This window comes from Enoplosus armatus, chromosome 6 (genome assembly GCF_043641665.1).
Source record: "Enoplosus armatus isolate fEnoArm2 chromosome 6, fEnoArm2.hap1, whole genome shotgun sequence".
Taxonomy (NCBI): Eukaryota; Metazoa; Chordata; class Actinopteri; order Centrarchiformes; family Enoplosidae; genus Enoplosus; species Enoplosus armatus.
Window position 1 is genome coordinate 2,233,514 of NC_092185.1, and position 25,605 is coordinate 2,259,118.

General features: G+C 42.3%; 1 protein-coding gene across 1 annotated transcript in view; it reads left to right on the top strand.

Moving 5' to 3' along the window:
• Nucleotides 1–25,605, top strand: part of plekha7a (pleckstrin homology domain containing, family A member 7a) — a 108,209-nt gene that overhangs the window by 31,159 nt on the left and 51,445 nt on the right. Inside the window, exon 4 of the mRNA XM_070907631.1 lies at nt 22,831–22,914. Within this exon, the coding sequence (XP_070763732.1) occupies nt 22,831–22,914 (84 nt within the window). The remainder of the gene's footprint in view (nt 1–22,830; nt 22,915–25,605) is intronic.

A 25,605-nucleotide genomic window follows, 5' to 3' on the forward strand; every position in this document is an offset into this window, starting at 1 on the left:
CAAAATTTGATTTACCATCCTGGTACACACACACACTTGAATGCCTCTTGTGTTTTCTCATTAAAACAGAGAATTGCACAGGACACATGCAAAGAAAAGGGCACAGTACAGTACGAGCATCTGACCCGGCATCTTATCGCGGGAGTCTCCATCCAAATCTGTCATTCAGTCTCCATAGCTGTCCTCTCTCCCACTGAGTGTTGACACGCCGCTGCGGCTGGATGTTGGATGCGACTGACACTTTGACAAAATGAATTCCCTACAAGTCACTCTCGGGGAGGGCGCCCTCATGTCACAGAGTGCCGGGCTGTCACAGCAGCAGATTTGGATGGGGCCGCACTAAAGAGAGACGGAGAGCTGTGGTTTCTTTGACGCTGTGGTTTCAGTGCTGATGTGGGTTAACTGATCATGTCGGTCAGTTTTCATTACAGAAGTCAGAAACCACAGAAAACAGTAAATTTAGGTTTCTTCGGGAATTCAAATGTTTGTTATGAATGTAGACATTGGAACAAAAATGTTTAGTGAAGTTGTTATGACATGTTTGAAGAGTTTTGTCTTCAAACATCTTGATATTGATGCCAACCGTATCATCGAGGCACATCATGGAAAGAATCTGAAGGCTTTGATCAGCATATTATCGGATGGTGAATTTAGTTGAATGGTATCATAGTGTTGTTGTTGGATGAAAAGCTTGCATCTCCAGTGACAGCCTTGTTTGTTTGACCTTAGATACCATCGTTCTTCATATGAGTCAAAGGGCCAACTGTCTCAGCCTATAGGGGAACGATGCAAACTGAGAATTCAAATTAAAATATAAAAGACATTCCTGACATTTTTCGAATGGCAGCATTTCCCCTGTGCTCATTAGCCGGATTAACTCGGCGTATCTACAGTACGTTCTGCTCGGCCAGGATAGTAAATTAGTATGATGTCCAACCTTTCAAGCTCATTTCACATTCTTAGATGGGACACTGTCCAAATGTCACCCTTCTTATAATTCTAGATTTGTCCTCGTCTCAACCTGTCCAATTCATGAGAAGTGGGAGGAAATAAAAACAAGCAAAGCTGTTTTTCTCTATGTAGCAGGAACATAGAGAGTTCACTGAAGGTTTGGCGGCTAAATCCAAACGAGCGCAATCTTGTATGTTTTTTCTTTTTGTACCGTTGGTTTCATCAAATACTCTATTTGATGTGTGTGCTGTGGCAGCAGTGAGAGGACAGCAGGCAGCTGTGGACACGAGCAGTTTGAATTACAGCAAGATGCAAAGATATCTCAACCGTCCCGTGAAATTACACCTAAACTCCTGGGTGCAGGTGGACGGACCGCAGCCTAGAGCTCCTCTCGAAGGCTGCTGACTTCAAAGGCTTCACCTTGTTGATTTTGGCTGAATTGGAGAGGAGCAGAGATGCTGAGCGCTTGTTATGTATTTGATCGGTGCTTCATCGTGATATTAAGCACTAATTCTTGATATTAGGATGATAATGGGTTTCTGCACTCAGGTGAAATTAGACCGGCTTGTAATTATCTTATTAAAGAGTGAATGGTCTTTAGCATACGCTGTTCATATAGATGGAGTCCACAGGGTCTTCAGCCTCAGCAGATCTGAAGTAGCAGTTGTAGCAGTGATGCGTTCTGGGAGAGAAACAACGCTTTACTTCTATTCCAGAGTTGGACGTGCAGGATTATGGTATCAACCTGCTCCCTATTCTCCATCTGTTTGTCACTGAAACGTTGTGAACTTGCCAGTCTCTCAGGTCTCACATCCGTGTGGGCAGCACGGCTCTAATCCCTGCCTAATCTGAGACAGTTCGCTGTTAAAAGAATCCACTGTACATGCATGAAGAGGCGGGACTGTGCATGACAAAACACAGACATACAGGTTACACACTATATGTTTTCCATCAAAACACAAAGTTTTTGTCTCCTGTGTTTACTTTGACACGTTTAATCTTTGAGGTTTTTCTATAATGTTGGCTTTTTATCCTTCAACGGAAGTAATAACTTTGCAATAGTATCAGCCAGGAGAGATTAGTTGCATAACCAAAGATTTGGTAGTCCAATAAATAATCACGTAGTGTGTATTTAAAGATACCCTGTCGTAGGAATTCAAATGTTTGTCTATTATGCATGTAGACATTTGAGACTCTAGATCTTCTAGATGGAGATTGACTCAGTGGGTGGAGATCACAGAGACAAACCCACCAACTGGCTGTCTTGATCACATTTACTTTAAAGCTCATTTGAAAGTTGGTGCTCCCCAGTGTACTGTTCAATGAATGTTTTTAGCACAGCCACCACCATCGCACCGGCTTTCAAGATGTGTGTTTGGATGTGTTTAGCCTAGTTAGCATAAAAGGTAAAGGGAAACGGCTAGCTGCTCTCTGTCCAACGTGGAAAATATGCCCGGAGCTGAATAACTTGTTAACCAGCAGCTGCCTGCTTCCACATCCATCAGACATGGAGCAACATTAGCATTAACTGCCGTTTACTGGGGTTTGATGACGGCAGCTCACAATCAACCATGCAGTAAATGTGCATGATGTAAAACCAAGTGATTTAATTCAATGTTAATATAAAAAATATTGATGAATGCAGGTTTAAGGATGAATTTTACAAGCTGTGTGTTTTGGAAGCCCAGTGTCGTATGTTTGTAGTAAGTGCAAAAAACTGCAGAGGGAAACTGTCAGGACAAATTGGACAACGCAAATACATTTCCATCGCATGTTTTTCACTACCCACATTGACGACTCCAAACAAGAAGAAACTCTGTCTCGCGTCAGTCTCGGTGGACTCAGCGAGGGAAGCGTGGGCCGGAGCAGGACCGGAGTGGTTCTCCTCTGTGTCAGTGGGTAGAACGAATTCCTAATGAGGCATAAAGTGCCAATTTATACCTGAGTTTGGCCACAGAGGTCTATACTTTTAATATTTCAGCAGCAGTTGCTCCTAAAAATAGGCCATTGTATATTAAAAAAGGAGCACGTGTGCAACTTGAGAATCAGTGGATATTATTTTTTAGCGCCTGCATTTCTCTGCTGTGTTCTGAAACTTTTAGGTTTACAGGCACATTTGCTTCTTGGGTAAAAAAAAATGCTACTGCAGATCTGCGTATCCCTCGTGGGGGAGAAAGTGTTGACGCCTTTGAAGCCAAGTTTCAGCGATGCTGCCATAGTGGCCGGCCCCAGCAATGCAAATCCAGCACTGATAAAAGTATGAATTTCTGAGTTAGTTTTCCTTTGGAGATTTTATTGAAACGTGGATTTATTTAGGGGTTTATACCTCTCTGAAATAATCTGATGGTTCAAATTTGGGTTGTAGCCTATAACTCACCACCTGAGTGAGTCTAGACGCCTTCGTCAGTGTCTGGATCTGTTTGGCCACAGTGCTGCTCTGCATTCAGAAGCAGTGACAGAGGTTACGGCTCAATACACAGTGAAGGGCTTCAAGTGGAAATAGATGCTTTGGTTTGCAGTTGTGTACAGAAAACATGGGTGAAGCACAGGTAGTGGCAGCTGTTTCCAAACATCTCCACAATGGACTGCAGTGAAGAATGAGCCAGCTGGCCAGCACTGGCACATTTGCAGAAATTGATTGATTAATGTGCATTGTTCTTATAAATATAAATAAATAAAAAAAATGAAATGGCTGCATTTATATAGTGCTATTATCTGGCCTGAAAATCGGGAGCTATTTGGGGTTCAGGTGTGCTTCGGAAGATCAGTGGAGTGAAGCGTACCAGCCGGTTCAGGCAGAGAAGTGGAGTTGTGCTGCTAAACTTCTAGGTGACAAACTGCACGACAATGCAGCCTGTTGTTTTAAGTCGTCGGGGGCGACCAATCTGGCGTTAAAATCAGGCTTGATCCGAACAGTGTCTGCCCGGTTTAAGCTTCTGCTGCATCGCTATCATCACTGCTGCTCACATGTAACATTTAATCAGCGCGGATCCACCCAGGCATCCACTTCAGGCTCTGATTCTTTCTCTCGAAGGGATTGAGATTTATTATCATCACTCTACAAACACGTTTAACTTCGCGCTGTGGGGGGGTGACGAGGTCAGAGTCTAGACGCTAACTCTACGCTGTGCATTCACATAACGGCTTGACCGTTCTCAGCGAGTTGGAGCATGTCTTATTATGCTCAAGGACCGGGGGGTGTATTGGATTTGTTCATGCTCAGAGATGTGGTGTTACCGCTTTTAATCACCTGGAGAGGTGCAGTGTATTACCTCAATTAAACATGGAGGCCAGTGGTTTGATTTAGTCGTATTAAATGTCAGAGGGTCCTGCGGTGTCGGATCAGGGTGCAGTTTGGTACCGCTGCATGGCATTTACAAGCATTTTCTCATCTGAATCAATAAGTCTACCGTCTGTGTTTGTGTGGGCGTGGTCGTGTCTCCTTGTGACTGGACTGCTTTTTATCTCTGTCTCACTCATCCTCTCTCTCTCTCTACCACTTTGTCATTGCATCTTAAGCCGTGTAATCTATGTGTTTCTCTTCCACATTTATTTGTCTAATGACTTGTAGAGAATCTGGTAAAACACATGAATCAAGCGCTGCCTCTGCCATCATCCCTCCATTTCTTCATCTGCCTGTCTGAGAGTACCGCTGGTGTCATTCAGAGGTCATCGGGCCGAACATGCAACAGACCTCATAGATCCTGTTGAAACTCCAGGAACACGAACAACGATGACAATGACAGCCATAGTGCCCCTTCAAACTCTCATGAACAGCAACTCTTTCTCTCTTTCGGGAATGTTTTGGCACCACATTTCCTGTATTCCATTTTTTCTTTAGTTCATTTCATTAAATGAACAGTTTTCTATCTTCTTTTGTTCTTTCTTTCTTTCTTTCTTGCCGGCTTTGAATCATTGTTACTCGCACACATTGTTACACGTACACACACACACACACACACACACACACACACACACACACACACACACACACACACACACACACAATCCCTTCCCCACTCTGAGACGGGCCCGTCAGGACACTGTGAAGTGTTTTGAATGTGAATGCAGCGTAGACTTGTCTTCCATTAGCATGCCAGGCTGTCAGTCTCCATGCAGAGTCCCTCGCTGTCCAGCTAAAAGCTGCTCTCCTGTCGTCCACACACACACACACACACACACACACACACACACACACACACTTTCAGAAGAGGTGTTGCTTGCAGTAAACACTCTAATCTCCTTTTTTTGCAAAAGCTTACCATAAAATCCCACCCCCTATTTGGCAATATTTATTGCTATGGACAAGAGTGGGGGCTTATTTGAAGCCAAAGATGGCCTCATCTCTTGGTTGCCATAGCAACAAAATGTCCCGAAGCAGTCTCTTGAGGGCTGAGGGGGCTTTGCCTCTGCCTTGTGGCATCACCAGTAGCAACAGAGGTGGACGCCACTCCGGCTGCTGCTTCTGATTGGTTGTGATGGACATCTCTATTACACCACCAACCACCCCACCCTCCCTTCACCCCACCCTCCCGAAATACAGGGACAATCAAGACAGAACGGCTCATCAGGGCTGAAGAATCCCAATCCTGCTACTTGATGGAGCCGCAATTAACTGTCAGGGTCGCTTTATAACCCGCGTGTCCGTCTGGGGGACGTCATGGTGGGAGGTGGGGGTGGGGGGGGTCGGGAGACAGCTGTTGCGACGGGACATTAGCTGGGACAGCATCCCAAAAAAAAAATATAGAAATGATGAAGATGGAATCAATGGCAGCAGTTTACATTCAAAACAAATTGTGTTTTGTAAAAGCAGGATGTAAAACATAAAGTGTCCTCAGACCAACAGAGAAAAGGAAAGGAAAGGAAAGGAAAGGAAAGGAAAGGAGTGGGAGAGAGCATCAGTGATGAAATTCAGTTTCTGATAGAGAGGAGACACGAGGTATGACAGGACAAGAAAGGTCATGAGCTGGAGTCATGGCTGTGAGGTGGTGTGGGGTTTAGCCTGCCACAGATAGTCCTGTACATACATACATACATACTTTTGAGGGACACAGAGGTTGATTTTCCTGGAATCAATGAAAATAAGATCACCTCAAAGACAAGGACAACAACAGTGACTCACGTGGCACAGGAGATTTAATGAATGTGGTTTTAGAGGACACCTGTCCTGCTCCTGTTCCAGACCCCCGGAGTGAACTCAAGTTGTTGTTTCATTTCATTAGAGCCACAGAAGCTCTGCAATATGTTTACTTGTTTTTAATTGATGTAGCATTTTTGCCTTTAATTGATAGCTGACTCGCTTGCTCCGGAGCTTTCCACTCTATGGTGCAGTCTTCATCGGAGGACTAGGTTTGCTCAGTTGCCGTGGAAATAGACGTTCAGACGTTCCCATGGTTGTTGGCACCTCGAGGCCCTCTCACCGATGTTGACTTGAGTTTGCAGTTTATTGGTTTTGTTTCCAAGATCAAGAATGAAGTTTGTTTCTTTTCACCCGTATGGAAGTGAAAAAGTTTCCATATCTGTTATTTATAAGTGAACATTTCTAAAAACACATTTCTCCGTGGAATACTCACATCTGTTGAACTACATAAGAAAACATACACAGTAAGAGTCCCTGAATATTCCCTATACTAAATATGCATCTCTCTCTTTGTTTATCCGATTATAAATATTTGAATCTCCTTATTGAATTATTCATTTATTTACCATTTTCATCTTAGTTTGGCAGTTAATGCCGCTGACTCTTCTCAACATACACGTCTCACTGGGATGATATTGTGGGACGTATTCCAGTTATCAGATGTAGGCCATCTTCTGTACCGCTTCAGTCATATTATCTACAGTTTTCTTTGTTGTTGTTGTTGTTGTCGGTATGTTTGCTTTCAGCTCCAGCGGTCCCGCTCTGTTTACTCCGAGCCCTCGTGTTTGTGTGAACAGAGGAATTCTTCCGTGTCCGCACGCTGTCAGGACAGACAGGATAAGAGATGGTGGAAGTAGATACTGTACAGAACAACTGCCACCCGTCGCTCTGCTGTTGTCAGGGGGATTGATGGCTCTGTGGTCCACAGATTCTGTTCTTAACAAGCTGTTAGTCGCGGGTCATCACTTGAGAGTGATCAAAGTCAGGACAAACTGCTCTTCACTTTTAATGATGGTAATGTTTTTTAAATACACTTGGTGTATAACTTATTTTATTTTTATTCTGATTGACTTCTCTTCAGTCCTACTGTGTGCCAGCAGTAAGTATTCCTTCAATCAATAATTAGCTGTAAGAACAATAGAACAATACTACACTGACTTTGTGGTCCCCTGACCTTTCCTCTAGTGCCACCATGAGGTTGACATTTTTGTTTTTTGGTGATGTATCACCACAGCTATTGGATGGATTGCCATGAAATGTTGTACAGATGTTCTTGGTGAGCCCCTGATTTTTCCTGTACGTACTAAACATCAGCGTGTTAGCATAGTCTTTGTGAGCATATTAGCATGCTGACATTAGCGTTTAGCTCAAAGCACTGTTGGGTCTCAGCCTCACAGAGCTGCTAGCATGGCTACAGACTCTTTATCTTCATTTATACGGGGGGACACATGATCATCCTTTCTGCAGTGACGCAGGAAACAAGAATAGGACTTGTTTGTCTTAAGCATTGATTCTCAAGTTTCACTTTCATTAAATTTTATTGCAAGCATTATCGTATTGACGTGCCCTTCAACAGATCCCTGAATCCCAACCCACAGGAGCTGAACTCTTCTGTAGGTGTCCAAACAAAAAGAGAATTTGCCAACTGGGGTCAATAAAGTATCACATTATGTTATTAACCCTGTGTGCTGTAGTGTACTGTAGGCAGAAATCCTGCAGCTTTGAGGCTCAGAACAGCCGCGTGAGTTACACCAGTGACACATTTTTCCTCCACTTTTCCTCTTGATGTTGACCGGCGCCCACGCAGCCTTCACAGCTGAAGAGCCGCCTGCAGATGGGATGCCTTGTTACTATGCTGATTATGTTAAGTTTACACTCATGTCCTACTTTCTTGTCCTCTATTACTATACAGTCCTCTCGTCCAGTAACTGATGGCCTTATTGTCTACAAAACTTAGAGAATGTTTGACTCATGCAGTTCATTTGTGAGTATAAAATCCATAGAAATTGCTTCTTAAAATCGTCTCTCTCCCAAGCAGCTTCTCCATGTGCTCACAATGAGTCTTATTTGCTGTGAAGGCACAAACTGCGGTGTAATTTTTAGTCAGTGCAGGCTCTTCCGTAATGAGCCTAAGCATTATTCACTCTTCTACACGCTCTTTCCAATCACAGGGCTCCATTCCACTGCCATTCGTATTTATGCTAATGCAAAATATTTTCATTATCTCTGCTATAAGACGTTTAATAAGCACTCTGCTTCTCAGCCCGATGCAGAGTGGCTATAATTAGAGTTAGTCAGGCGCTGAGGCAGGGGGCCAAAACGTCACAGCTGATTTGAATGTGGACAAGTGTTGAACAAGATCTGATTTCCGTAGAGCTGTCAGGAAATGCTCCTGCAAGTGGTCTGGATGATTCAAGTGGGTTTATTCTCAAAGTACAATGTATATTGAAGAATGAGCAGCAGGTGTAGTAACATAAATGCATCAGCACAGTACTGAAACTGGCTTGTTAACATTTCTCACTCAAAGGAAGAAGCGCTGCTCGCTCCAAGCTCGTTCACACATTGCAGGTTGACAGGTTTTTAATAATGAATGCTGATCATTCTCCAAATCCATTTTGGGGCAAATGGAAATATGTTTTCCCTCATATTTATCAGAACATTAAAACTATTGAGTATTATTTCAAACTCTGACAACTTGTTTAATTTGTCTGCTTCATCTACAGTTTGATCTGCTGTTTAGTAATGTGTCATTGATTCTGCTAGAAAAGGGTTTAGCATATGCAAACTGTTTAGCGTGCAGTAAATCGCTCCAACAAATACCCATACCATGTCAGCACATAGCTTATGTTAGCACAGCAGCACCATTAAAAACATGCACCTCCCTTCATAAAGTGCCAGGACTCATTTTGCCACCATATGATGCGTTGGAGTTGCGTTTGTGGTGTTGTTGAAAGGCCTGCTGGGCTTCTCTTACCGCAGCACTGTGAAGTCTTTACCTTTTGTGGGCTTTAACACAGACAAATGACGCATTGGTGAAGTGTTGATGTTGTGAGACAAGTGCTGCAACCACAACACAGGGCTGAGGGCTGTTCAGGGGAGTGTTTGACTTTAGCTGTTGCCAAGTTTAGACACTATCAGCGTTAAAAATGTAACTACAGATCTCTGTATTAAGGTATGCACTGGTTTAATATTATTATCATGGAGTAATGATGGTTATTATGACGTTTTCTGTCTCATGGATCCATCTCGTATGAATGCAGGTGGATGTCTGAGAATGATCAGCTGGTTTTGTTTTGGAGGCTTGATTTTAAGTCAACAGCTGCTTATTTTCTTTGTTTTTCAGGACTTATTGTAAATAATGACTAAACATTTGATAACACTAACAAATGTTTATGGCCAATCTCATTTTACGTTTATTAAAAATTAAATCAGAATGTATATTGATCTGATGAATTATTACCAGTGTAAGAGAAATCATATTGCATGGCATTGCAATAACATTTGAAATATTGCCAAATATTGAACAACTGCCCTAAAATTGAACTAATTTTCACGAGATTTACGGCTCTAATATGTTATGTTATTACTGTTATTCTGCTTTCCAGATGTAATTTGAAACCACTTGTGTCCTCTTCTTTGAGCCTATACACATAATCATTTCTTCATAGCTGCAGATGCTGGGACCAATATCCTTCCAACACTAGTTTTGCAGTTATCAGTGTCTCAATATGACTGAATCTATAGCCAATTCACTTTTTGGGCAATTTAAATGTGACCAACAAAAAGTGACTTTATATTTGTAACTCAACTTTTGTCTTATTTTTTTCTCTTCAGTGCTTCAAACATGATGCCAGTAATTAACCTCTGCCCCTTTTGGGGTTCACTCACTCACCTGTGTCTTGTCACGAGGCCATATCCCATTTAAATGCTCTGTAATCATGCAGTATAATGCAGTTTTGTAGATGGTACGGGTGGGCGGGTGGATCTTACGTCCATCTGGGCTGTGGCTGCAGGGTCTCCATGCCAGTGATGTCAGTGATGCCCGTGTCTGCCTCAGTTATTACTGGCACCGAGTTGTTCTCCGTCTGCCAGCAGTGCTGAGCGACTGACCTGGCTCTGTCAGTCCCACCTCATCCCCCCCCAGTGCTGCTAGAGATGCTCTTTATTTTGCTGGGTCACATCGAAACCAGAGATGTGGGAGCTGCCGGGCAGCATAAAAGCGATGTGATGTAATGAGCAAAATGATGCAGCTCCTGAGGCCTTGAGGTCACACACTGGGATGTAGCAGTGCTGCTTCACCTACACTTCCTGTCTGAACAATAAACAATGGGTGCGACAAAGGGAGCTAGGTGAGTGGGAGATGAGGCAGGGGTTCAGTCAGTGATGAGCTAAAGAGCGAGCTGCATTATGCAAGCTCTAGATGCACCTCTTGGTTGTCCTCTTTGTGTTGAAATACTGAATCCTGTTGTATATGGACAGATGATGCACTGTAGCCTACATTGACACAATCCTCCAGCCTAACTCTTTGAGAGCCTTGCACAATTTGTGATAAAGCAGCCTAAAAGCTTAGCCGTCACCACTGAAAAGGAAATGTGTCCAACACATTCGAGGCACAAAAGACTAGCATTATGGGTATTACGATAGGTCTTGTTTATCAGCCCGATTGGCTGAGGTGTGACATAAGAGATGTGTAATGACTCATTACTGTTACATTTTCGTGCCAGTGGGCACACTGGTAGCATTCAGCTCACGCTCTGCCACACCGGCAGATATGTCTGGTTTTACCACTTAACCTGACAAAACCTCAGTGGCCGCTTATACACCTTCATTTAATCAAACAATGGGGCAATTCTGAATGCTTGCCAGCCTGAGTGGGAGTGAGGAATGATGGTGAGAGCGTGAGAGAGAGAGATGGACTGTGAGAAAATCAAATGAAAGAGGCTGTTTGTGTTTGTGATGTGTGCTGGATGTGTGGGTGGGTAGGTGGTAGCTGATGGCTGTGAAACCTGAACAAGAGATGGTGGCAGCAGCATGGAGCTGAACCAAATGTGTCACTGCCTCATGCTCACTGGGCCAAGGAAGGAATTTACTGGCAACAGCGGCCTGCTAGGAATTCAGCAGGGTGACCGAGTGTGTGTGTGTGTGTGTTTGTAGTGGTCAGATTGTATTCCATCTCTTTACCCCCCGGCCAGTTATAGGACTGAGCTAGCGTGCTGGTGCTCCCCCCTCCTTGTTACAGACAGGAAGAGCACGCAGTTCATGCAGCCCTCGCCCACATTCACAAGCTTGGAGGGGAACCAAAGTAATGAAGCCACAGCAGTGACCGTACGGACACAGGTAAAAAGTGGAGAACACAGTCCGGCCTTTCTGTTTTTCTGCTTTTCATTATGCTGAGGAAGCTTCCTGCATCTTTTCACACTTTTATTTTTGTCGTGCCAGAGGCTGAACAAGGTGGAAGTGAGCTCTAATGTGACGGCAGCAGCACTGAGCTGCTGGCAGAGCTGCTGTGTCTCTACTGCCGGCCACTAACAGAGCAGCACCAAGTGTCTCGTTTCCTGCACTGATATTAGGTAGCACGCTTGATGGCAAATGTAAGTTTATATGATATTGTATCTCTCTGTATTTATGCAGCCCAGCTTTGCTTTGGTCAGGATAGTGAGCTCTTCAGTTTGCCATAGCATCGTGGTCCTCCAGAGCCAAACGCCACTGAAGGAAGCCAGAGACGATCCCCTCTTATAGTGCTGTTTAACCTTCTGGTCAGAGTCGGATGATAAGTGGATTTAAAATAACCTTTAAAATAGTATGATTTGTTGATTTGTTAATGACTCCAGCAGACTTTAAAACAGCATGCGACCTGCACTGCAGCAGCTAAATGACGAGCTTCTCACCAAATCACACACGTCTTTCTGTCACTTTTATGTAGAACAGGGCACGAATGTTTCTTCTGGTAAAGCATTAGTTTCCTGCTGCCCTCCTCTGACCCAACACTGGCTCCATAAAATGACTACATCTGAGTTTTCACTGTACCGAAAAGTATAGTTAGTTTTGTTTTCGTTTTGGGAAGTATGCCTGAACATTTTGAAACGATTAAACGGCATTGGTGAATTGAAATGTCCAAATCTTCATATCTGTGATGTGTCTTTTTGTGTAAAAAAGATTATTAGTTTTCATGGACTGATCAGACTAATAATTAATATAGTGCACTATGCTGTCTGGTGCATTATATTATTCTTATTATTATAGTTTGCATTTAGGCTGTGATGTGATGTAAATGATTATTAGACAATACATTCACTACTGTATGTAGTAGAAAGTGTACACAAACACATTCACTTTACAATAACGTGAGAATAGCAAGCAATTAGTCACATTCTGTATAACTGTGAGCAAATGTTTGGCATTCGGTTACTTTTTGTTAATGAACTAATCAATGCATCAATTAGTTGTTTAGCACAAATACGTTAAGGCTGTGCTTTGAGGATCTTCACTGTTTCCTTGCTTGCGGTTGGTGAGAGCTGGAGGCTGACAGCATCGTCAGGGAGCTCTTCGGACTTTCAGTGGTTGTTAAATAACCCGAGCTGCGGTGCCAGCGGCCCACTCTGACGAAAATCCACCGTGATGATGTTTTAACCTACTTCTGTGCTGTGGCCCAATCAGGACTCCTTTTGCAGATGTGGCATTGTGCGACTCAATTAGGTGATCTTATTTAATCATTAGTGTCATTTAGTTTTTGGCAGAGGTGTGTGTGTGTGTGTGTGTGAGTCTATTATTATTAGTGACAGGAAGTGCCTGGTGTTGGTCTGTGAGCTCACCAACATGTTTTGAATTACATTCTTTACAGAGAGCTCCACGTGAACTGCAGCCGACTTAAACCGGCAGTTTGCAGAGAGAAGAGTCATTTGGCTTTTCGTTGTAATCTTTTTCCAATTAAGGCTTCAGGTCACATGTAGCCACAGTGTTCAACATAACTTCTACTGTGAGTGCATTTTAAATTAGCCAAATATTTTAACACTGGTGATGTTTGTTCACCGACACTAAAACTACATTAACACTGTACTTGTACTTGACTAGGATACACACACTCTCTGGACTCTCTCTCTCTCACACACACACACACACATTCACTCACTCACTCACTTTGTTTTAACAGTGTGCTCTGAATGGGAATGACCTTGCTGTGTTTCCCCATACTGCACCAACTCCTCCCCGCCCTCCCTCGCTGCACTTCAAACACATTTCATCTGGAAAAACCCTTTAAATAGACGTGACCTTTGACTGAGAAACACACTGTCTGCCACACATCTGTGAAACGCAGGCAGGGTGGAACGCTACGAAGACAAATTCCTGCTATTTATCGGAGATAAACGTCGCGGTCAAAACCAGCAGCTCTGCTTTTTGAAACATCCGTCACAGCTGGGTGGAGGGCGGCTTATCTGTGATGGGGACACATTGATCAGTCCGTCATCAATAAAAATAAATGTCATGTGTAGCATTTTAACTTTGGCAAATCATTACATTAAGTTCAGCCTTGGCAGAGTAATAACACGGAACAAGAGTGCAGCTGAGAAGCTTCTTTTCACTTTGTCTTAAATAATATAATCGGCTGGAAACAAAACATAATATTAACTTGACCTCGTTTGGATCTTGAGTTAGTTTACTTTGCTCCAATGAATGTTCACCGTCATCAGGAGCTTTCACCGGCTTTCATTCTGCACGCTATGCAAAGTGCACATTTGCAACATCTAGTAATATTTATGTTAAGCAGACTATTATTGAATTGTTAATATGCTGACCTACTTATTTATTTTGAGAATGCGGCAGGTAATATGAGAGTCTTCCTGCTGTTTCTCAGTCTGTGTGTACATTAAATAAAGAACAAGAATAATAATACAAAATAAATGACTAAGAAGATGAGAAAGAAAGGGAAAGGGTTAAGGTTCCTGGTTATACTACACTAGCAGAATAAACTAGAAACGGTTGCCAGACCTCGTAGAACCTTCGAGAGGCCGCGGATGGTTTATTTGAGGAGCTCAAGTCAAACCCAGCGTGTATGAGACCGCGGCGCCGCCTCTGTTCAACTTCAAAGAATCGGTCGTTCAGCCGGTATTGTGGTGAAAGCTACGGCCTCTACCTGGTTTGCCGATGATTGTGTCTCTTCCGGCGCTTCACCAAAGACAGAAGTCAAAGGGAAAAGATCCATATCTTTGCTTCTGATGTTAGTCAGGTTATCAATGGGCATCTACAAAGATCAGTCATGACTCGGTGTGGACGAGTGACAGAGTGAATGACGAGTCCCTCAGTGACAGTTATAGGTATTGGCACAGTTTCACACAGGCTCTGAAGGGACATTGATTATGAAGATGTGCCAACTCTTTTTGGCAAGAGAACAGGAAGACCCAAACTAGACTTTAATTAATTTGTTTGGTAATGATTAATCTGTTGAGTATTTCTCTGATTAGTGTTTTTAGTGTATAAAATGTAAGAAAATATTGAAAATGTCCCAATTCCCCAGAAACCAAGGTGATGTCTTCAAGCTGCTTGTTTTGTCTGATCTGCATGATTATTGGACTAACTTGAACCAGCAGTTTTCCTTGATAAATGACTTAAACAGTTAATAAATAATCAGATTTGTTGGTGATTGCTTTTCAGTCAGTCGATGAATCATTTCAGCAGCGTCCTGGTTATCCTGTAACTTTTGCTATAAGGACAAACGGGTAACTAGAGTTCCTCGACAAACAGGGTGACACCCAAGTCACATGACCCAGCAGGTGCAGTGTGTGCACAGTGAGAGAGATCATGTGTGATCATGTGTGTTTGCATGAGAGGCGTGATGTGTTGTGCGAGCGCCGTCACGGACAGCGCTGTGTGTTTACGTAACCCCGGAGGTTCACCGTCCGTCCGTCATAAATGTCATGTGGATATCGACGGGGGCAAAAAAGTCAAACGCAGAGGCACAGAGCGTACCAGCTGACGGCAGTTCAGTGGTGGAGAAGTTTCAGTTTGATGCCTGCAAGCAGAGTCTGCTTCAGCTGCAGGCCTGCGGCGATAAATGGAGATCAACAGAAAATTAAAACAAAATTAAAGTACGTCACTGGCATGAAAGGCAGAGTGGTCTTTGGATCTTTGCTTGTTCTCAGATGACAAAGTAATGGGCCATTTTGTCTGAACTGCTTGTTTGGGTATCTGTGTTTGGTCAAGAATTACACGGCGTGAAAGCAATAGTTATATATCTTCTTTTAAATTTCAGTCTCATGTCACAAAACTCCAAATGAACGAGATGTCGTTGGTGCTTTTCTCAAACAGCAAAGTGGATTCTGTCTTTGGGTAGTTTAAGTAAAACTTCTTTTTGACTTTTCTGTCTACGTCTCAGGTGCACAGATGGGAAACAGTGATGAATGTGATGATTGTGATCGAGGCATGTGTTCCCTGCTGGGATCAGCGCTGAAACAGGTGCCAGAGTCACAAAAAAGAAGCATATTCAGTATGTGTTGTTCCCCTCCAGTTTAAATCAGGAACACAAGGCATTCTTTTGGTTACGGGCATTTATTTTGCACATTGATGCGGTGAGATCTAGACAAAATAAAATACACAAAATCATAACACTGCAATACACAGCGTTCTCAGAGAGAACAGCCATCAAAACAAATATCTCACAAACACAAAATATAGCTTGCATAAACCATTAACATCGAAGGCTGTAAAATGTTGAATTTGCAGATTATTAGCTTGCTGAGTATTCACTGAAACTTAGGTTGGTTATCACGTTGCTATCATGTGAGCTCTGCTAGCATATCAGCCGTTAGCTAGCCCATTAGCATATCCAAAAGCTATGAGCATAATGCAGAAACTTAGAGATTACTTTGCATAGGGGAGTAAGAAAGGAAACTTAAAGAGTCTTTATTTAATTCAAATCTTCAGGAACAAAACATCATCCTCCCTTTCAAAGCTAATAGCTTTGGTTCCACTGTGGACATATTAGACAGGTCCTTTTAGATGTAGGTTCTTATGTGTATGTTCCTAATTATATTTATGTTAATTATCAAAAAATATGATTGTATTAACATGTAACTTGTTCTTCTATTCAACTCAAAATGATTAAATGAAGTTAAACTGTATAACTGACTCTGATGGCAGCTGCAGTTCGCCTGAGCTCAGCTCATTGGTGAAATCCGTCTTCTGTTGTTTGCATCCGAGAAACGCTGCTCAAGCAGATGGAGCTGAATTAGTTTTGACATATTTGGCTTCAGATTTGAGAATTCAAACCGACACTAATAGTAGAGAGGGAGGACTCGGCCAGTTTGATTAATTTGTTGCATTGATATGTTGTCTGTCTGAGGAAATGCTTAATGCTAACATGTTTTAGTGCATCAAGCTTGACAGCTTTTTATGAATGAAAGTCTGTGCACATCTCGTTTAGTCTAAATCACTTGCATGTGAATCACATGAGCTACATACATAGCACATGCTCATGGCAGTGACTGATTTTAGCCTTATGTGAACCCGTGTGTTCACCATCACCAACCCTTAGCAGTTTAAAAAAGTTCCAGTTGATTTGATTTATAACAAAATACTTGTGGTTAATTTAACATTGAACTATCCAAATAAATCAAGTTTAATTCATTATGGGGAAAAGTAACATGAACACACCTTTCTGACTTCAGTAGTTCGGCAGCATGCAGCCAGTGGGGCTTCAGTTCTGGTTGAATATGCGACACCTGTGGTTCCTGTTGGTAACAGAAAGTCCGGTTTAATAGTACAGGTTCCAGGTCGCTTGAGCAGCTTCGACAGCTGTCAGAAATACAAGAAGAGCAACTGGTGTTTCTGTTTGCAGTGCAGCCAAACAAACCCATGTTGGTATAATATATGAGTTCATACTGCACACAGTTGGAACACCAGAGAACAGTAATAAGAGTGCAGTATTTAAAACTGATCCGCTGTCAAGAAACCCAGAACTCAGAAAAAGGTTTTTGATGAATGATTGTGGTCAGTGCTCTGTGACAAACACAGTGTGCTTCCTGTGACTGCTTCACAATAAAACCCACCCCGTGCTTTGCCAGTTGAATGCTTTTAATGTGAAGTAGCTGCAGGTGGAAATGTGGGGTTTGTACTAACAGTAACATCTCTGACACGGCTGTCGAGAGGGAGGCTGATATCACTGGGATAAAATTACAAACGCTAAATTGCTGCATTGTTTCTTGTGAAATAATAAAAACTAGCCTATTCATATAGAGGTAATCACTGAGTGTAATGATGAAAAAAATGTCCTAAGATAAACAGTATAAAAAAACAGGGTTTATTTCATGCAAACGTTGAATTATATCATATCTTTACAATTTGAGAACCTTTTAACCATTTTAGAAAAATGTTAAGTATAAGTATTGTTTTGATATTGGCACAAAACTCGTATGTATCAGCTCTGGTATTGAACATTAAAGAATGCCCGGCCTCGTGCATACTGTGCCTCCTCTGACTCAACCAATCTATATTGTGGTGTCGTCGCTGCCGCCCTGCAGGTAGACACCACACCTTACATGGAGAGCTGCATGCACAGCGTCAGCAATCAAGTAGGCTATTTTAATCAGTGGGCTTTGGGCTTTTTTGAGAGGTAGCTCTTTTAATGATATGGCTGTTATGTAAGTCTCTCATAGCTGGAGAGCTCGCAGGGGAAGGAAGAGTAGTGCCCCAGTTGTCCTTGGAGATTAAAGTTTGTGGGACAACAGAAATGTTTGGATGAGTGGAATACATTTTTACAGCTGCACTGAATGCTTTTAACTGATGCTGTGTGAGCTACAGTAAAATAATGTGAGATATCATACACAGTACATACACATAGCACTTACGTTCTCATCGGACACACACAGACTACATTTACAATGTCTGTTTGACAGTTTTTGTTTGTGTACAATGAGTTCATCTCCACCACTTATCACAGCTCTCTAGCAGATGGTCGGGACATTTGTCTTTCTGTGTTTGATGAAACCTTATTTCAGAATTGGTCAGGATTATAAAACTCCCAGCGCAGCCTTGTGAAACGTAACCTGCTATCAGCTGTTTGGTGTACAACTGTAGTAATGCAGCAACAAGAATTCTCATGTACCCGAACTGTATTTCATAATATTTAAAACGGAGATAAAAAATTATTTTCTTAAGTAAATGAAGAGCAGATATTTTATTTTGATGACATGTGGTCATGGTATAAGCGGGATAATGTATTGTATTCCTTACTTAATGCTGTTATTAAAGCTGCACTGATCTTTTTTTTGGCCTCTTGGAAGCAGCATCCACAGCTGTTTGACATATTATGGCCTCCTTATTGATGTAGCTAACATGTTAGCAAAGTATTGCCCTGTTTACACATCCAGCAGACATGGAGAGCAACATGTTACTGACAACCTGACAACCACACAAAGGGTGTGTCAGAACTTATTTAGCTGAAAACAGCTGCCTGCTGTGGCTGGAAATGGGGCTGATGAGAGCGCTGAGACTGAATCGGTACATTTGCTGACCGAAAAAACCAAACAATGAGCTGAAAGATGCTGAAACTTTTTGGGTTTGCCTCTCCTCTAATTCTACTTCAGTTAGTCACAGATTCCCAGAGAAGATGGCAAAGGCAACTTTTTTCATACATGTCTTGTGTCTGGGTGGCGTTCTGATCTCTTGATGTTACTCTTGGTCTTAGTTCTGACTGCTTAACACAAAATGGTCACTCCAGGTGGCGCTTTCTCCTTCAGTCTGAGCAACTGACACGAAAATGTGACATTTACCATTCAATGTTTTAGACACTGATCGCTTTACGTTATCTACTGAAGCTGCACTGGACGCATCTCGCTGTGAGAATAAGAAAAATACACAGAATATACCAAATGGCAAATGTACCCAGAGATGTTGGGTACATTGTGAACAGGTCTTTTATTACCAGTGTTGAAGGGCATTTTTAAAAGGGTGCTATATAAAGCTTTTAGCGCTACTTTCAACATTTCTTTCTTTACAGCTCAGGTCGTCGTTGCCTCAGCTCTTCTGAAATGACACTATCATGTCTATTATATCTCGTACTATTTCGAACCTTGCTGCAGAATGAAATCACAGCTGCAGATAAACAACCTCTCAGGACACTGACATGCTGTTCCCATTCATATTCTGTGAGCAATCAGACATGGATTTATCAGTTTCCCGGGAGAAGTACTTCACACATGGGCTCAGGAATAAACAAGCCTTTTGTTTGAATGTGTGCAATCGATATCCGAATTCACTGCTGGGCTCACTGAGAGGATTTGAGGTGACTGTGTCCTCAGCGGCCATAAATACGTCTTTACCGTTTAACAGTCTGGCAACGAGATCAGAGTTAATAGGTTTAACATATTGCATTTAATTTCATATGGTGACTATGAATTCTGCACGCATCTGTCAGTTCTTACACATTTGTGTGAATGAGAGATGGTCTCACGGCTGTCATCACGGCATAATGAACATTATTATATCATGTGTTGATTTATGTTCTGACGTCACAGCGTTTTGTTTAATAGTTATTAAGACAAAGGTGTCTGGGCATGCCCGGCTTTACACGTTCACATTTGGAAGTAGTAGATTATCGCTGTCCTCTGGAGCAGTGTAAAAGAAGAGCCTCGCTGAATAGCACTGCTTTTAGTGGAATGGATTGACATTAACATAATAAACCATTAATGTAATAATGATGTTAATGGTGTATTAATCCTGTTAGCATACTTTCCTACTAATGTAATGTAAGTCCCCTTTTATCTAACATTTTCCTGCCAATGGAATTCAGAAATGTTTTTAATGTAATCCATTTAGACAACCTCTTCCATACATATTCATACCTTTTTAAAAGTGTATCACCAGAGCCAAAAAAATAGAAGTAGAGAGATAGATTTGTGTAAAATTGTTCTGTTTTCTTATTATTTTAAGTTTTGATTTTGAAAGCCCAAAGAATTCGGCCATTTCTGAAGAAAGAAAAAATAAAAGTTATGACAATCAGTGGTGGGGCTTCTTTTGTTACGGTATTAACTGAGTGTTTTTGCTTCAGTGGTTTACCTTTAACAAGTTGTAAGGACTTCCTCCACATCTGTAACCGTGATGATGAACATACACGACCTCACCTGCACGAACCCGGCGCTGACACGCCGCGGCTGCCGTTCAGCATCTGTGTTGAATTTGTCGCAGCTTTGCAAGGAAAGTGTCATAACTCACAGGTCAGAGGCCTGTCAGGACAGTCTGTTTTCTTTTTCATGCTACAGCTGATCAATTATAATTCCAGCCTATTCAGACAATTATTAATTCTTAGATCGGGCTGCTTGTTGTATTGAAACAGTGAGCGTATCCTCCTGAGCATGCTACTACCTGGAGCACTCCTGTGAGACACACTCTGGCAGCGTGACTGACACCATCTCCCGTACTGTGCTGCTCTCCTTCCCTGTGAATTGGGAGCAAAGGTTCTTCATGCTCCTCAACACCCCTTTTTACATTTCACTCTGTCGAGATTTTTTATGGCCGACTGTCAAACATTCATTTGTAAATGTGAGTAGTGTCCCCTGTGAACCGCCGAAGGCTATAAATTCTTTGCATTATGTTCTGGATGTTCTTTTTTTGCTTAGTACCTGACAACTGAGCACATAGCTAACGTCATGCAGCCAGCAGTAGGAGAAAAGTACGAACTCACCCAGTACACTCACTAACTGCTGGCAAATCACATCGGTTGTGTTAGTTTAAACCTAACACATTTCTGCTGTTTTTCTGAGGTGTTCTTCTGATATTTATATTAGCATCCATACAACAAACCATCTTGGACCGAGTGCAGAAGTGTTGAGCTGCTAGATGCAGGCGGCAAGAAAACGTGCTGAAACCCAAAACTGCATATTGATTATAGATGGTTCAAACTTTATGGGGCCTAGAGAGGGCTACGCTTGGTTATTTGATTGACTAGTATGTCAGCGTATTACGCCCACTTCAGCTCCTTCTGGGCTTCACTGTCACTTACTGAAACCAAACATCCGAATTTGGGAAAGACACCAAGATAGTAGCAAGCGATGAATTCATACCAAGGCCAGGTATCCCTTTACTGAGTGTTTTTCTACGGCCTCTGCTGGTGTTACTGCTAGTAGTGATAGTAATACTGGAGGTGGTGGTAGAGGTGGCTGAGCCTGACAGCAGAGAACACTTTAACAGACATCAATATGAGCTGAGAAGAAAGTGTCTACAAGCAGTGCATTTAGATGTGACGTGTTGTGTTTAGGTGCTCGTGCTGTGAGCTAATAATGGCATTGTAAGTCTCTGTTGTGGAGCCTGCTGCCGCCGTGTCGCCGGGTCTCCTGGGAAACCTTGTTGTCCTGTAGGATTTGATCTTCTGCTACACGGAGCAGCAATCTGTACAGCATGAGTAATGTGAGCTGCTGGTGAATGGAAAACAGTGTTACTACGTATTGATTGTTGTTAGAGATGGGAAAGGTTTCTGGACCTTTACACACATGGGGTTTGTTTGCTGAGTGTGCACGGTGTTTCTCATCAGTGTGCTGCTTCGGTTGGTGACTGCTCAGCAGCCCGACTGGAGTTCGTTGTTTTGTGTCACCAGTGATTCTGTGACTAACTGCATGCAGCACTGAAACCATTCTTGTGTGTTTGTGAGGCTCTGTTGTCCCTGCATATCAAACCGTGCGAAGACATCAGGTTATATCTAAAACCTAAAGAGGGTGTATTTACTGAACTGGCAGGAGAAGTGCTAATGGTTTACCTGGTTTATTCTGTATTTATGTGATCTTCTATTGTTTTTTTATTTTTCTGATGAATCAGTTACTTGTTTAGTGGATAGAATCTCAGAAAATAGTGAAAAATGTGAAAGTTTCTAAGAAGTGACGTCTTCAGATTGCTTGTTTTTTTCAAACAACAGTCCAAAGCCCAAAGAAAATGTAAGTGAAGCTGTATAATCGAGAAAAACAGCTGATGTTTGGCATTTTGCATGATAAATGACGATTAAACATATATAATATATATATATGTATATATATTCTTTCAGGTCTTGTTTCAGTATTTCCTGCGTCACCATGTTGTCAGACAAGGATTCAGACCTGTTATTCCTTTTTAAAATGTTGTGTGTTTAGTTTTAATTATATGTTGTCACTCAATTTGTAGGACTAGTTGTCCTTTTATTAGAGATGAACTTGTAACTTGTAAAAAGACCAATAACCTATTTGCTCATTGACTTCAGCTGTTGAAACGACAGTATAAACATCAATATACCACAGCAGCATTCGTCAACTCTCTAGTGTGAACACACACACACACACACACACACACACACACACTGTGACCCTCCATGCCACCCCGTGTTGTTTACCCTGTCGAATGCTTTTACACTCTGGTTGAGGCTTAGAATGACTGACTGTGTCTATAACTGATGGAGGCCCAGGCTGCACTGTCCAGCATTTTGTGCTGAGCCCAACATTTTGGTCCACACAGGCTGTACAGGACGTGTCGGGTGGGGTGGGCGCCCTGCAGCCTCCCTTCACATTCTACACAGGACTGGGAAAGTCAGGGACGAAGGCCCGTCGGGGTGGAGAGGTTGGACAGAGCCTCTAAGCCCACTTCTCCTCTGGGGAATGATCGGCTCGTGTCTGCTGTACTTGTGAACACAGTGGGGGTGAAAATCCAGGGTGATGTCCTCACAGAGTTTACACCGCGACCGAGGTTGCTAATTCTGTCTCCTCTCTCTCCTCCCTCTGTCACTTCAGTCATAACCAGAGGACCACAGCCTTTCGCCATCCCGTGACCGGACAGATTTCTCCTGAGAACGTGGATTTTATCCTCCAAGAACAGTGAGTCATTGAGTTTTTCTCCTCTGCAGCCCCACCCACGCAAGCAATACAAAATAATCTTGGTGGTTGAAGTAAAAAAAATGATCTTGTATCAGATGCTTTGGGCCACATTGACTTTCTCCAGCTGTTTTGAGATGTAGCAACACTAATATTGACTCCAGTGTTTTTTCTGTTTCCATCTATGTGCTGAATGCCAAGCTGTTTATATTATCGCTTTCTTTAAAGTGATGAAATGAAACTGAAAATGATGAAAATCTGCTCTCGTAGTTCTGACTTGTTGTAGCGTCTTTTAAAGTTGCCTGACCTTCTATTTGACAGTGACTTTGAAAACATTAAACATGCCTTTAAGTTGTCATTTACATATTTTTTTCTAAAGTTTAGCAGGTTATTCGTCTTTGTTGAGTGGGTAGATGGCAGCTTTCAAGAGACGTTGAGCTTTGTTTTAAGTGAAGATGTGGGCCTTTCATTTCAGAAGTGAAAGGAGAAAATGTTGGTGGATTTGTCAAGGACATGTAGTGCTGTTGGAGTGTTCTCACATATAGCAGGACTCAGTAAAATGTTTCTCTCTCTTTCCTGTTTGGACCACTAGAGTTGGAAAGTGCAACTAAATGTACTTTTACTTGCATCTGTTTTTCTCTTTCACTTCCTTGCACAGAGTTCGATAAGAACTCACTCACACGTCTGTCTGTTAAATATGAAGCTACAGCAGGCAGCTCGTTAGCTTGGCTTAGCTTAGCATAAAGACTGGACACAGCAGAAAAGCGCTAGCCTTGCTCTGTCCAAATGTAGAAATGAAACAGGTCGTCACTACTCCTGGCCAAGAAATAGTCCTGCACATTAGCAAAAAAACCCCCAAAAACATGTCGCTTTTGCGCTTCATTGTTTTTGGATTGAACGAACAAGTTATAACATGTGAACTTGTGAGCTTCACAGGTGCTGGTAGTCCGATTTGTTTACCTTTGGACAGAGCCAGGCTAGCTGTTTCCTCCTGTCTCCAGCTCATTGGCTGCTAGCTGTAGCTTCATATTCAGCGGACAGTCAGAGATCTTCTCATCTGTCTCAAGAGACAAGAAAGCAAGGAATGTATTTGCCAAAATGTGGAACTATTCCTTTAATCCTAACCTGGAGGGTGTTTTTCTGTTACCAATGCTAGATGTGAGGGTTCAATCTGTGTCGCTAAGTGGAAGTATTGGAAACTAAGTAAGTGGAAAATATTGACAATTTTTATTTTAGTTCCAGATGTCTCATTTTGAGTGCAACTGGGGCTTTGAGAGGTAATGTGTTCACAGAAATATCAACTTTGAATTCTCACATATAACCTAACATCAGTGAACTGCTCTCAGCACGCTGATGTTCACCGTCGTTTGTCCGTCCATGACGCTTTGTCACTTTCAGAGACCTGGTGAGTGCAGGTCTCTCTGGAATAAACAAGTCGGAGCGCTTACTCACGGCTGTTTAGGACACAGTATGTGTTGCACTTTAAGAGCTTTATTTGACTAAACCCGACACCAGACTCTCCCCACAATGAAGAGACTCTCTAAGGTCTCGGTTACAAGAGATGGGCCACTCACTACTACGATTTGAAAACAAACACGAAAAAAAGCAAAGGTGCAGCTTCACTTGGAGAGCTTTTTAGGAACTCGCTCAGTGGGGTGGCTTTGTTCTGGGAGGGTGTGACTTTGTCTGCTGTATAAGGAAAATAACTCCACACCTTGCTCCTGGCACTCTTCTGGGAACCAGTTTGGGTGGAATACAACTCAAAATGCAGATATATATATTTGACAGGTTTCCCATGTTTTCAGTTATTTGTTTCACTGCTATGATCCACTGTCTGAAGCAGACTGCAGCTACGTATTTTGCAGCCCTGCTTCCATTTCTTTCAGTTATTCAAATCTAACTGCATATGCCCCCGGGGGATGAAGTTGAATTTGAATGTCAGCTTGCAGAATACATTTGGTGAAAGCATAAAACCTTCAATTGAATTCATTCCTTTGCAGCAGTCATGGTGCTATTGACCATTTGACACTGGGAATGGAGGGGTCAGAGCGCCGTGACAATAATCTCTAATTTCTATAATACAAAAATAACAACAGCAAAATGGTGTATTTCCCAAGCTGCGCCTTGTCGTCATAGTACAATGATTGTTTTTTTAGGTCATAGCAGGATAACACTTGGAACTGCATTCAGATTATAGTAGATACAGTATTACTCATTATACAAATAAGTACATATTAAGCAATAAATATATTCACTCACCGGCTCCACCGCAAAGCAGGCCTCCTCCCAGTTACAGCCTCAGCGAGAAAACGTTAGCGATATGTTCGTTTGATAGTTTCACTTAAATACATTGAATGCAAGCTGCCATGAAAGCACGTAACTTATTTAGAGCCCCCAAATAACATTTTTCCTGCACAAATTTGACTAATTCAGTGAAGTTCAGTGACGTTTCGCTGCACAGGCTCCATTTCTGTCACCGTCTCACTGTTTTCCATTTCCTGTTCTCTCTATTTCCATCCATCCATCTTTGTCTGCCTCTCTCGTTCTTCATATTTTCTATCACGGTTCTTTTCTCAGAACTTTGCTTCCTTATTCTCTTCTTCTCTTTCGCTCTGTTCCATTTTATTTTTCTCTTATCTCATCTTCTGACTTTTTCCTTTCCCCCGTTTTCACTCCGTTACCTCTTCTTTCTTT